Raw genomic sequence first — 14,214 nt, forward strand, 5'->3', positions numbered from 1 at the left:
TGAAGTAGCACCGCCCAGTTATAAAGTGGACGGAGAACCTTGCAAGATCCATTTCAGTAGGATTTTTACTTTGCGTTTTTTCACCTCCTTTCCATAGTCTGCTAAGAATTTTTTAAATTGTCCATATACATTCCATTCTAGAGTGGAAAGTCTCTGTCCCATCTTGTAGCCCAGAAGGACTGGGGGTTTGGGCAGGAGAGCCCACCTGGCTTAGGGTAGGAGTGATGGGATCTTTCCCCTTCTCTCTGCTCACCTGATTTTCCTGCAGGAGTCTGAGATGACTGGGCTTACTCCAAGGGTCATTCACATTGCATTGGGCCTGACAACAGATTCCACAGCAGAGAGTTCCTATTCGGTTTGCTATGACCCAGTCAAACCAAAAAACCCTGAAGGTTCTTCTCAATATGAGAAGTCCCTATTTAAGGCGCCACGTGTCACAGGGGGGATTGTTCCTCTTGCGACTTCTTGTTTGGCTTGGCTGGGTCTGAGCATGGCTGAAATAAATGGGACGGGTACGATGGCATGCCTGAAAAATCTTTTAATCCATCCGTGACCATGAGGTCCGAGAGGCAGCATCCAAGGACCAGGGGGAGGTGTCTGGGCATGCCCTTACATGTCCCCACAAGTCTCATGATTTCAGGCCAAAGCCTCCCGTACCTGCAGGTCAGGGGCCTGACCTTAAGTCTAAGGCCTTGCTTCCCAACAGCCCACCTCCCAGGGGCTCAGACTTATGCCCTTATGTGTAGGGAACCTGGGCCAAGCCCTAGTTCATCCCAGCCAATTTTGCTTCCTCAATGAAGAGGAACAATATATTCACAGTTCAAATTTTTGGCCACTTTTCTCCAGAGCCTAGTTTGTACAATGGCCACCATTGATTACCATACTTAATCAAATTCTCCCTGGTCGCTGATCCCCATGGTGGCCTGCCAATCATTCTCCAATGTTAAAAAATGCAACCAAGTGGGAATTTTTTTCAGAATGCCCCCTTTAGATATTCCACTACCCATTTCCAAATAGTAGACCCAAAATGTTGCAATACAAATAGAAGACAATTATCAATTGATAAAACTAAGTCAAATACTGAATTCCAAAATACCACATAACTCACCCACTGGGCTGGAAGATCCACACGTCTTATATGGGCAGGATTCCCAAAAGAATGCATTATTATAGAATGGGATCTTACTTGTGTCACAATCTGGTCCAAGGATCTGTGGTCTTCTCCAGAAGAGTCCCAGTACCAGTGTGTGATGGTTTCACGTGCTAGGGGGGAGGGGTGGATTAACCTCAGGGAAAGCACCACGAGGCCGGGGAATAGGAAGGGCTGTCCCGTATCTGAGGGCTTCCCCTGTGAGCTGCTGGCACCAATCGGAGAGCTTATTTGGTGATGGACAGCTCGGGAAAACAATGAAAAGTTATCTCGCTTTCACAAATCACAGTGGATCAAGTTAACTAATCTCTCTTTTGGCTTCTGGCTCCTGGGAGGTGAGGTGGCTCTGGCCGGGGCACTGGCCCCGGCCTGGCTCTGGGCTCGGCGGGGGATCCCGGCCCGGCACCCAAGCCCTGGTTTAGTTGGGGGGGCCCCAACCCGGCTGCATGGTCCCGGCCCCCCGGCCACATGGCTCTGGGCGGCCCCCGGCCCTGGCCTGGTGGCCCCTGGCTCCACATGGCCCCCGGCCGCATGACTCCGACACCGGCCACATGGCTCTGGCACAGCTGGTCCCCCGGCTCGGCTCAGCTCGGCTCTTCAAGTGGCAGAAGAGGCCTCCAGCTGCCCATGTGGCTTCTTCACGATCTGGATACAATTGTAACTCTTTTTAATGCCTGGATAAGAATCTCGATCTCCTGAGCTCCCCTGAATGAGAAGAAATAAAGCATGGAGTCCACAGAAGTCAGTGGAATGAAGATAAAGTACCTCATGGGAAGAGATTGAAAAGATGCAACTGATAAGTAGCTGAAAACCGTTTTTGTGGGGCTCTAAGGGGATTGTGACTTCACTAAAATTCCTTTAAACTGTGAAATATTCTTGGGGAGGATGGGTGCTTGTGAAGAAGACATTTTTGCCTCGAGGAAATTGGAGCTCTCTGTTTTGGGACTGGAATATGAACAGAGACATTTGATAGAGAAGGAGATGAAGAGGATTTTGTTTTTCAGCAGCCTGCCTTTAAAAGTAGTTCCCCATGTGTGCATCGTAACCCATAACACGGCTCTGGAAGGACTGTGAAAATGGGAGGAAAATTCATTGTTCTGTAGGTCCAGACGGATGCAGACTGTGAAGGTGAAGACACCCCCTAAGCCTAAACTAAAAAAGGAACTTTTCTCTCTTGAGTGAACGGAACTGATTATTTGGGTGGATAACTGACTGATGTGTTCTCTGTATGTTGTTGGTAAGAAATGTGGAATGAAGGGAGGAGGGAACAATCTAGGAATCTTATTCTGAATTCTTTTTGTGTTATTAATAAATTTCTTCTTTTACCTTTTTAAGTATTAAGCCTGCATTGTCTTTACTCCTAAATCCTATCTCAAAAAAGAAATTAAATGTATTAAAATTGTCAAACCCAAGTCACACCTTGACACAGTGTGAAGAGCCAAAGACCCCTCATATCCATGGGAGATCAGGCAGAGTGTCCCATCTGGAGTTGCCAAAAAATGATATCAAAATTGGCCAGATAGAAATTTTCTAATGCAGTTTTGAGTTTTAGAAATTAGATTTTTTTTTATTGCAGCTTGCTGATCACTCAGAGGCTCTTTCCTCTAATCGAGTGAGCTGAGTGTTAGGTAAACAGAGTTTTTATCATACACACTGATTACATATTCATTAGCTATCCCTGCTTACTTGATGTATATGTATTACACATTCATTAGCTATCCCCACTTCCTTGGCTTTATTTTACATAGTCATACCCCTTATCAGAAGTCCTTATATGCTTCTTCAGCAGTCTTCAACATCTGGTGTCCTTTTTTAGGTGGCTGTTCTTGAGCCCTGTTTTTGAGTAAGTGCAATGTCATTGTTTTGCATAACTTCTGCTTTGTCAGCCTGGCAGAGCTGAGCTGGCATCCTGCTTGTGTTTTGCATGACTTTTGTTTGCCTAAGTTACATCCTTTATTTATTTCTCCAAGGCTGTTCTGTTCTACTGTCCTTCATAAAAGTAAAATGCTGTTCTGTTCTAATGTCCTTATCATCAGCCATTGGAATTACTCCTAATGAATCAATTGAGTATTAAAAGACAGATACTACTCATTATGATGAGATACTTTTAAAATTATCTAAGTAGCTAGGATCTGTACAGCTTAATAAACTATGCTAAATATTTAACAATTACTAATGTAGCTGTAGTGTAGTATTGAGACTCATATTTATTTTTCCATATCGAACCAAGTTTAACCATTTATTTTTTAAAATTCATTATTATTTAGACCTTCCTTGATGTATTTTGTGTAAGTAGGATTTTGTTGCTGTCAGATGCTGAAAAATTTTATAAATCCTTTTTTGCTGTAACCTTGATTATTTTTGTGGTCTGTTCCATCTCATGCTTTGTACTTTACGTTAGATAACTTGGATGATTTGCAAATTAATTTTCAAGTGTATTTGATTATATGTAGTATCTTTCTGTTTGTAATGTTTGGTTTGTTCAGTCATTTGGACTGCTTCAGTAGTAAGACAATAGATAATGACCATCTGAGTTGAGTGTGTGGGGGAGAAGAGAGCTAAAGAAATTGTATAAAACTGACTTATTATTGATTGCCCCCATGTTGGCAATAGCTGTTAAACATGCAAAATACAGTGAATGTTTCTTTTATGCAGTGTAGTAAAGCTTAAATTTTTATGGTGAAAATGGCATATGCATGTTGCATATCAATAAAACTTTAAATTTATTTGGGTTTTAGTAATATTGAGAAGTTCAAGTCATTACAAACTTGAAAAAATAACTTATCTTCCTGTGAACATTTTACCTTAATGTGTATGCACTACTTCATAGCTTTAGAAGAAAGAAATCAAGAAAAAGCAAATAGATTTCTTTCTGTTGTTTTAGTTACATGTAATTTATGATTGTTTTTATGATCATTTTTATAGTATCCTCTATTTTTCCTTTTGATAAAATGTTATCCAATTGCAATAGGCCAAAGATCTATCGTGTGCCTTTTTGATTACACTTGCACACACAGCTTAACAGTCTATATTAAATGAGGAAACATAATGTATGTTTTTGTTCTCTTGTGAATTACCTCTTTATCTTCAGGTTTATTTTTCATATATTAATGTTTTGTCTGCATTGATGTTAACTTCTCTTTATTACAATGTAACTTTCAATAACTGCAAAAATAAGAGCAATTCAGATATATGTTGAATTTTACATTGTGCCTGTCACTACTTCTTTCCTGATCCTTTAAAATAGATTTTAAATCTGACTTTGGTAATGAAAATGTAAGCTTACCCATAGTGACGTTATTAACTGGGTATTTAATTTAACATGATGGTTCAGTGATTTGAAGTACAATCTGCGTAATCCATGTTACAAAACTTTTTTTATTTCCCGTTCCTGTCTTCCTAGAAAGAACTTGATTTCCAGAGTTTAAATATCTTCCATTCCCCTTCCCTAAGTACTCTAGGACTTTGAAAATTATTGCAAATAAAATAAAAATTTTCAGCCTGGTTGGTGAGCTGAGAAATACACATTACTTGAATGTGGAAAAGGTAGTGTACTCATTTGATATTGTGGTGGGTTGGCCTTGTCTGGTTGCCATGTGCCCACCAAGACCCCTTCTTGCCCCCCAGCTCCCTCAGTGGGACTAGGAGAAAAAAAAGGTGAAAAACTTGTGAGTCAAGAAAAAGTCAGTTTAACAAAGAAAAGTAAAGGCTGCAAAAGGAAGCAAAGGAAAAACAAGGTTGTTTTTTTTTTGCAAGTGATATTCTGATACTTGTTGGGAAGTAGGACCTCAGTATGCATAGTGGTTGCTTTGGAAGACAAATGCCTTAATAATGAATGCCCTCTCCCCCTTTTCTTAGCTTTTATTGCTGAGCACATCATACAGTATGGGATATCCCTTTGGTCAGATTGGGTCAGCTCTCCTGGCTATGTCCCCTCCCAAGTTCTTGCCCACCCCCAGCCTACTGGCTTTTGAGGAATGGGGTTGGAGAGACAGCCTTGATGCTGCGTGAGCACTGCTCAGCAGTAGCCAAAACTTTCTAGCTAAAAAAAAAAGAGCACAGCACTGTGAGGACTGCTGTGGGGAAAGTTAACTCCATCCCAGACATACCCAATACATGCATTTTCAACAACTGATTGATTGAAAATATTCTGTGAAGTTTAGAATAAATGAATACAGTTCTGTGAATTTTCTTGACTTCAATGTATTAGTAGATTGTCATTGCTACAAATGAGATTATCATGTTTGACATTGTATTTTTGTTATAAATTTATAAGGAAATGTAGTGTGATTGCATGTCTCATACAGAGGAAAACCTAATTCATTTGCCATTTTAAATATTATTTTTCTTATTTGAACAGTATTGCAGAGATCATTGAACATTATAGAAAAGAACAGATTGTTGAAGGATATTACCTGAAAGATCCTGTTCCAATGCAGGTAAAACTTCATCTCTGAGTGCTTGTTATTTAAGGTATTAACTTAATCCTCAAATATTTATAATATAGGAGTGGAATTACTGCACAGGTATGCATTGTACTTAAACAGCATCATCCCCTCCTGAATTTTTGTTTTGAGTTTGTGTGTTTCTTTCATTTTATTTTCATATGCATTTGTTTATTGGCTTGTAGTAAGCAGAAGTTATGATAAGCTTTGTCTGTGCTCTGGGGTGCAAATGCTCCATCTTGTGCCCTTAACTCTGGTCCCTGAACTACGTTGCTTTCTATTCTTCTGTGTCTAGTATCTTTCTTCCCTTGGAGAAAACCTATACGAACAGAAAAGCTTCAGAGATGATCAAGGGGCCACAATTACAGGGTGTGTTCAAGAACACTGTTGCCCTGTAGCATAAATTCATACTAAGAGACCACTGATAATAAACAAACTATATTGTCTAGTTTTTAATGAAGTTATAATTATACAAAAGTATATTTTTATCCTTTTTCCCTATCTATTCTTCAATTTTCCTGTTTTGATGGTTAGAAATTTATTTTTAATTTCTAACCTAAATTGTTACCCCTTTGTTATATCTATTATGTTAATTCAAGGGCATTTCTTGTATTATTCTTTAGTCAGTTCACTAAGACAAGCATACCCAAATCTGTTTTTTGTCTCTTCATAAGATTCTTGTAGTTGCCCTACTACCACCGATTGCAGTCTGAGTTTCTGTTTCTCGAATGTAATGGACCAGAACAGCTCAGAATACAATGTCATTAGTAATTCCTTTTTTCTGTGAGAGTGTTTACCAGATTGCAGAAGGTTATCTGTGTCATATCCTAAAATGTTATGTCATTACTGTACCCACATTGTATTATATTGTTTACTATTGGTAAGTATCAACAAGAGAATTTTTTTTCTTGTATTATTAGACTTATACCTTATTATTCTGATTGTTTGGTTGATTTTCTTTTTTTGCTGCTTAACTTGTCATCAATGCTTCCCAGTGTTCTGCTACTATTAACTCATGCTCTTTAATGTGTTTGAGACAAATGTGAGGAAACTTGAATTCAGAGACTGATCCTTGAAAAGCTTCACCCAATAACTTTCCTTGTTCTCCATCATTCTTTTTGGATTATGATCATCTTCCTTTTGGCACTTTGTCTATCCGATTATGGTTCCTGTATAAATAACTTTCTCTGTGTTGACTAATTTTCCATGTGAGACTGCATAAAATTCTTTTACGTTTTTAAGTTATATTTGTGACTTTGTTGAAAAAAAAAAAAGGTGGTGCAATTACCACATAATGTCATGTTCTGCAAAGAAAAAAAATCAGAAGTCTTGCATTCTGTTGCTTCAATCTAATAGACTTCCTGTTTCTAATTTTGAAATTTACTTTAAAACATTTTTCACTAGATGTGTTGTTTTGTATGTTATTTCTGTCATAGATATGTTATGGAGATTATACTGAGTTAGTAAAAACTTGGATATTTCTTCTATTGTCAGCCCTGTAATTCCTATTACTGAAATGTTTTTCATCTTGCCTTTGTCATGTTGTTTAAAACCATGATTCTTATGGAATAGAGGAGAGAAAAGTAAAGTATTTAGTATGGAGCTAGTGCATATCACTTTATCTTGATACTGTTCTCACTGCTTGATAGTCTTGTTTTTCGTGTTTTCTTATGGCTAAAGAACTTTTGCTGATCAGCTGACTTGGTAAGGTCATACTTGGCTTGGCTTTTGGCCATTGTAGCTGGGTAACTACATTTCCAGATCTTCATTTTATATGTGAATTTATCCTTTATCGATGTCCTGTTTCTACTTTCTCCTATTGCTTTTTGTTAAAATGATAGTCATTTAGGATATGAGTGCTAATAAGATTAGTGAGGCACTGTGCATTAGCCGTGTGTTAATAATTCAGTTTTCATTGTGATCTATACCAGTCTTGTTGGTTCAGAGTGTATCCTTAATTACTCAGTCCCAAAATCTGTGGTAGAAGACAGTTAGAAGCTAAAGAACCTTTAAAGATTTGTGCAAATTTTGCATAAATCACTGAAAACTATTTAGTATTAAAAAAGATAAATACAGATGTTGCTTTTTGAAAATTGATCTGTATTTAAACCTTGTTTTTCTTCTCTTATAATTGCGGCCTAATCATTCCACAAGAAATAGTTATATTACATTTCTGCCAAATGTATTGTATGAAATTATATTGCTTTGTTAAGATACATTAAAATAAAGAATTGATAGCATTCAATAAAAGTTAAGTTGCAGCTGCATAGTATGCAGTTGTTTCACAGTGATTTCTGAGCTTAAAAAAGTGTTGATTTCTTCCTTGTTTACCAGCATCAAGAACAAGTGTTTAATGATACAGTCGATGGAAAAGAAATCTACAATACAATTCGTCGCAAAACAAAGGATGCTTTTTATAAAAATATTGTCAAAAAAGGATATCTTCTGAAAAAAAGTGAGTTCTGTTTGATTTTCTAAAATGTATTTTTTTTTTCTAAAAAATGCAGATATGTATGCAAATTTTGTGTAGCAGTGGTACTAGCGGAGGCAAAATTGAAGTGAGCAAAAGATTTTTATGAACGGCTCTGGTGGATCTATGATGATCAAATTGAAAATTAAGGCTGAATGTTTTTCCAAAATTTACTGTGGTTTATGTATGACTTTGTTCAGAACCTTATCAGTTTTATTCAGTGGATGCTAAACAATGAGTGATTTATTTTTGTTTTAGTCAGTGGCTAAATCCACATTTTACTGGTACATCTAATTTGTCTTCTAACAATCCTCAACATATAAATCTCTGGGTATTAACATTTTTTTAATGCTGTTTTTCTTTTTTTTTTTCTTTTTGTTTTTTTTAATGGTCAATTGTTTTTATATATGTATGTTTGGGGCGTGATTCTAATCCAGATTTGCATATACTGTATTCCCATTTCTGGTTTTTAGTCATTTTGATGTAAGATATTGTGATGGAATTTGTTATGTTGATCAGTTGGTAAGAGTTTAGGAATAATTTTCTCATGTAAAGAGAACTCTGTTTCTTAATTAAAATAGCCATAATAAATTAGATTGCTTACAGCATCATACATTATTTGCAAGCTGTATAGATGTAGCCTTCTCACTGATATGAACGGAGCTCACACACTTGTTTAATCCTGTTGAGATTAATGAAAATGTTTAGTGAATCTTATAAAATTGTACTTTAATCTGTGAAGAGGGTCTAGTTTTAGCTACGTGCTGAAAAAATTGAGTATGTATACTGACATTATTGTTTAAACATAATTAACTGTATGTTGTTCTTCTGTTTGTGTACATTGCTCTTCTGTTTGTATTTTGACAAAAACCTTACTGCTCTCTTTATTCTTCATTTACAGAATTTATATTTTCTTTAAAACAATATTGTACTTTCCTTACAGGCAAAGGAAAGAGATGGAAAAACTTGTACTTTATATTGGAGGGAAATGATGCTCAGCTTATTTATTTTGAAAATGAAAAACGAGCCACAAAACCTAAAGGATTAATAGACCTTAGTGTGTGTTCAGTCTATGGAGTACACGACAGTTTATTTGGCAGGTAGGGCACTGGTTTTTAATTCTTGTACATACAGCAGGACAGCTAACTACTAGTTTGAGGCATACAAAAGGTACAAAAAAATTGTGACTAAGGAGTAAGTTGGCCTGGCACAATAAACTTGGGTTTTGACACTTGAGCCCTGGGTGCTGTCCATGTGTGGGGTTTTTTTTTGTTTGGTTGATGTATTTTTTTTTTTTTTTTTAGCTTTTGCTGATTGTGAAATGCAAGTATTGTGACTCTTGTTTCATATTGCATTTCATCCCATAGTTGGTGTAAATTGCAAGAGCATATGTAAACAAATTTAACTGATTTATGGAAACTTAAGCCATGGCAACTTGATTTCTAGTAACTGTTCACAAACAGATTCTAGTAAGAAATTTTGGAATTTAAGATTCTCTCATGTAATATGATGTGATAATGACTTGGCCTTTTGCACTGTCATTTTTCAGTATTATGTATGAATTGTTCTACATGTATTAAAAAGATTGTGAAGCAACTGTATTGAGTGTTTTAATTGAACCAAGAATTTATAAGATCAAGAATTTTGTCAGTTCCAAAAGATTACATTCTTTTGTTGATAGGTATTAGAAAGCTAAATTAGGTAGATAATGTATCAGTGCTTTTCTATTTAGGAATCAATAAGAGTCAGATTAGACCAACCAGTGTTAGAGGAAAAAGTTGGTTCATATAAACAAATATTTTTTAAACTATTTTTGCAAGAGAGCATTTTCCAAGTTTCATTTACTATACTAAATATGTCAACTGCAAGTGATTAGATTATCTTCAAAGACATTGAGAATCAAACCACTTCCTTATATCATTGGTAACTATGATGAAAGAGATCACACTTTTTTCGTTGTTAATTATAAAAAAATATGCAGTCCTGTGCAATATAGAAGAAAAAGATGCATTTACTCCTGCAAATGTTATATTTTCATAACAGATAGATAAACACATTAAACAGCAGCTCTGGTTATTCCATGCATCTTACTATTTATTAAGAGTATTTAATCAATTTAAAGTCTTTTCACATAAATAATGTCAAGATAAATGTTTAAAATTAGTGGCATTTCTTAAGCTGCAAAGATCTGGTGTTCTCGTAGCATCTGATTTTTATACATTTCGCAATCATTTTGAAAGATCTGCACAACTATTGCAATGAGGAGCCGTAGATATGAAGGTACCATTTAAAAAAATACTGAAATATTCCTCATGAAAGTTGGCAATTATACACGAAACTTTGGTGGAGACTGTAAACAAGGAGTATTTTGGTTAATGGTGCCTGTTGAGTAGCTTATAAGAAATGCTGTACTGTGGGTTAAAATATATTCGGATAATAAGTAACACTGAAAGTGTGGGTAGAAGATGTATGGTTGCACCTGCTTGGGAAAGCTGTTGATGAAGAACTGTAGTTGAGACAAAATTCCTCTTATTTTTGCCACCTACTTAAAATATCTTTCCCCTTTTCTCAGAAGTACAGTGAGCACTGTAGCTTTGCATGTCTTAAGTAGCCCCTGACCCAGCTACTTTTTTCCCCCCTTCTCAATCCTTCTGTGTGCAAGGCTAGAAAATACCATCCCAGTATTTACCTAAACAATGGATGGGGAGAAGGGAAGACTGAAATATATGCAAGTGAAGTAAGATTCTTCATGTAACTGTGTTTGGGAGAGCCAAATTACCTTGAAGGTAATGTGGAAGACTCAGTGTACTTGTAGTGTGCAACTTTTAATGTAACAGTACAAAATATTTTTGATCTTTCTTGACAAATGAGTGTACATACATAAAATGGAGAAGATGTTATACTCACATTTAAAGCTTTAAAAGTTTCTATGACACATATTTGATCATGATCCAGTGCACATTTTATTGGTTGTGAGAGCTGTGGAACACATTCAGATAAAGAATTATGTTAATATAGTTTCCTGAATTCCTAAAAAAACCAAATCCATAAGGTATGATTAAGTGCTTGGGATGTAATGCTGAGCCTGTGCATCATTTAAAATGTTTGTGGTGAATAGTCCTCATAAAAGACTTGTAAATGCTATCAGATGCATTTTGCCTCACGTGTCAGTCAGTGTACATGTATATTCAATACAAATTGTTCCAAGTTTCTTAAATATTCTGAAACAAACTAGTTGAACTACAGTACAGAAACATTTCTTGTTGAGTTTTTTTTCTGACAGTTTTGTTTTGTTTGATTTAAGGCCAAACTGTTTTCAGATAGTAGTTCAGCACTTCAGTGAAGAGCATTACATCTTTTACTTTGCAGGAGAAACTCAAGAACAAGTGCAGGTGAGAGCTTTTGTTGTTAAATATAATTTTAAAAGCAATTTTTTCTTTTGTAGTGTTTATTGATATTATCCTTCTCTAATGGAGAACAAGTGTACTTTGCTTTACTATTCAAAGTTTTATACTCTGAGTTGTATACAAGTTGGTTGTTTTTAAGCTAAAGAAACAACTTCAGATACTTTTTGATATGTCAGTTCTATTGCAAGAACTGTATCTGACTTTTTGTTACATTGTTTTGTGCCTTTATCTTTTAGGACTGGATGAAGGCTCTGCAGATGTTTTGCAGTTTAAGGAAAAACAGTCCAGGGACATCAAATAAACGTCTACGTCAGGTGAAGCTATATAGATATGGAGGGAGTGGGGGAAGTGGGGGAGAGGTTGCCTCCTTGTTGCAAAATTAGTTTTTTTTAGGAAATGGAGAATTATTCTGTGGTAAAGATTAAAGATGATTGAATACTTCTGAAGAAGTAAACTAAATTAGGTCAATTGATATATGAATGGCAGAAGAAATTTGGAGCCAAAAAAATGAAGCACCTACAGAGTGATCTGAGTGATTCTGTGCTTGCAAACACAAAGCAAATGTTAGGCTGCATGAAGGAATAGTATAGAAGATAGATACTATTTAATATTTATGGTATTCTCATTTAGGATACTGTTAGTTTTGATCATCTTATATCAAATGTATAAACAAAATGAGAAAACTATAGGCTGGAACGAGTAAATGAATTTCCAGGTAAATAAGTGTGGGAAATATTGGACTATTTAGAAAGGTGAAAGCTATAAAAAGCATGAATGATCAAGGTAGATGAAGTATATAAGGATCAAAAATCATACTTCCATGACTTCCTTACAGAAGTTATATGAGTTTCAGGGTTTCTCAAACTGTCCTTTGAAATTTCTGGTACTGAATATTTGCATTTAAATGAAATTTTGACCTGATCAAGTATGATATTTCCTGTATTTGACTAAATTGACTTCAGTTGATATCTGTAGATATTTGATTATGCTATGAATTGCATTCAATTCAGAAGTTTGTAAAATAGTAGACTGTTTAAAATGTATTTAATGTAAATGAGTTCAGTGTTCATTTCTCATGTTTTGGAAATTAAGTTTCCAAGTGCTCTGATTTTGAGAATCTATGGTACAGACTATTATCTTCCTTATAACGGGGAGAAAACAGTTTAGTGTGTTAAACAAAAGAATGTTATGAAATCTACTGGGGAATAGAATAGAATAGAATAAAATAGAATAGAATAGAATAGAATAGAATATTTCAGTTGAAAGGGACCTACAACAGTCATCTAGTCCAACACCCTGATCAATTCAGAGCTGACCAAAAGTTAAAGCATAGTATTAAGGAAGGGTATCGTCCAAGTACCTCTTAAACACTGATGGGTTTGGGGCATCAACCACATCTCTGGGAAAAGTCTGTTCTACTGTTTGATCACACTCTGGGTAAAGAAATGCTACCTAATGTCATCTAAACCTCCCCTGGTGCAGCTTTGAACCATTTCTACACATCCTATCAGTGGATCCCAGGGAGAAGTGCTCAGCACCTCCCTCTCCACTTTCCCTCCTCACGAAGCTGTATGTAGAGAACCATGAGGTCACCCCTCAGCCTCCTTTTCTCCAAACTTGACAAACCCCGTGTCCTCAGCTGATCCTCATAGGATATTCAGTCCCACTGCTTCACCAGCTTTGTTGCCCTTCTCTAGACGCATTTAAGGACCTTAGGACCTTCACATCCTTCTTAAATGGTGAGGCCTAGAAATGCACACAGTACTTAAGGTGAGGTCGCTCCAATGCTAAATACAGCAAGATAATCATCCTTTTTGACTGGCTGGTTATGCTGTGCTTCATGCACCCCAAGATGTGGTTTGCCCTCTTGGCTGCCAGGGATCACTGCTGACTTCAACTGAGCCTAATCTGTTAGGAAAGCATGAAAATGCAGCATTGTGTTTGCATTTGTCCGTGGTTCTTACTTAAGATACAAGTCTTTAGCTTCAGCAGAATTTTCTATGCATAGAAAAGTTAGCAATTGCAAATCTTATAGTGATGGTTTTAAAATAAAAAATGAGGTAAAGCTATGGTGTTGGAGGTTTATTTTCCAGTTGTTGCTCTTACTTTGTCCCTGGTGCCACTTAAAATCTTCTTTCATTATTCCTCTTCCCTGCTCTTTCTCTTAGGAAATTATATCTTGTATTTTATATTTATTCCTTAAGATTAAGCCTCCACATGGCGGGGGGGGGGGGGGGGGGGGGGGGGGGGGAACAATTCCATTCTTTCTAAAAAAAAAAAATAAACTTTGTGTATTTTCTTTAGGTCAGCAGTCTTATCTTGCATGTAGAAGAAGCTCATACGCTCCCAGTAAAACATTTTACTAATCCATATTGTAACATCTACCTGAACAGTGTCCAGGTAGCAAAAACACATATCAGGGAAGGTCAGAACCCTGTGTGGTCCGAAGAATTTGTCTTTGAGTAAGTCTTAATCTTATTGAATTTCTGAATTTTACTTGAAAGTTACATTGCATTTAAGATTCTTTGCACTGTACTGTTTTGTATCTGCCTTTTAAAAATAATGTATGCATGGTTATATAGGATCCACAAATGCATGAATAGAATTTTATGTATGAATCTAAGTATCTTTGTTAATATGATTGTCTTTAACTGATCATAATATCTCAGAATTGAAATAACTTTAGAATAAATTTAAATGTTGGCCAAATATAGTATTAATCAGGGCTTTTTGTCTTTTTCC

At 36.1% G+C, this 14,214-nt stretch overlaps 1 protein-coding gene across 1 annotated transcript in view; it reads left to right on the top strand.

Moving 5' to 3' along the window:
* Window positions 1-14,214, top strand: part of LOC306814107 (ras GTPase-activating protein 1-like) — a 197,792-nt gene that overhangs the window by 115,542 nt on the left and 68,036 nt on the right. Inside the window, exons 9-14 of the mRNA XM_079329830.1 lie at window positions 5,511-5,589; window positions 7,930-8,050; window positions 9,009-9,165; window positions 11,370-11,457; window positions 11,709-11,786; window positions 13,777-13,934. Coding sequence (XP_079185956.1) covers window positions 5,511-5,589; window positions 7,930-8,050; window positions 9,009-9,165; window positions 11,370-11,457; window positions 11,709-11,786; window positions 13,777-13,934 — 681 coding nt within the window. The remainder of the gene's footprint in view (window positions 1-5,510; window positions 5,590-7,929; window positions 8,051-9,008; window positions 9,166-11,369; window positions 11,458-11,708; window positions 11,787-13,776; window positions 13,935-14,214) is intronic.

This window comes from Erithacus rubecula (assembly GCF_903797595.1).
Source record: "Erithacus rubecula genome assembly, contig: SUPER_W_unloc_6, whole genome shotgun sequence".
Classification (NCBI taxonomy): domain Eukaryota; kingdom Metazoa; phylum Chordata; class Aves; order Passeriformes; family Muscicapidae; genus Erithacus; species Erithacus rubecula.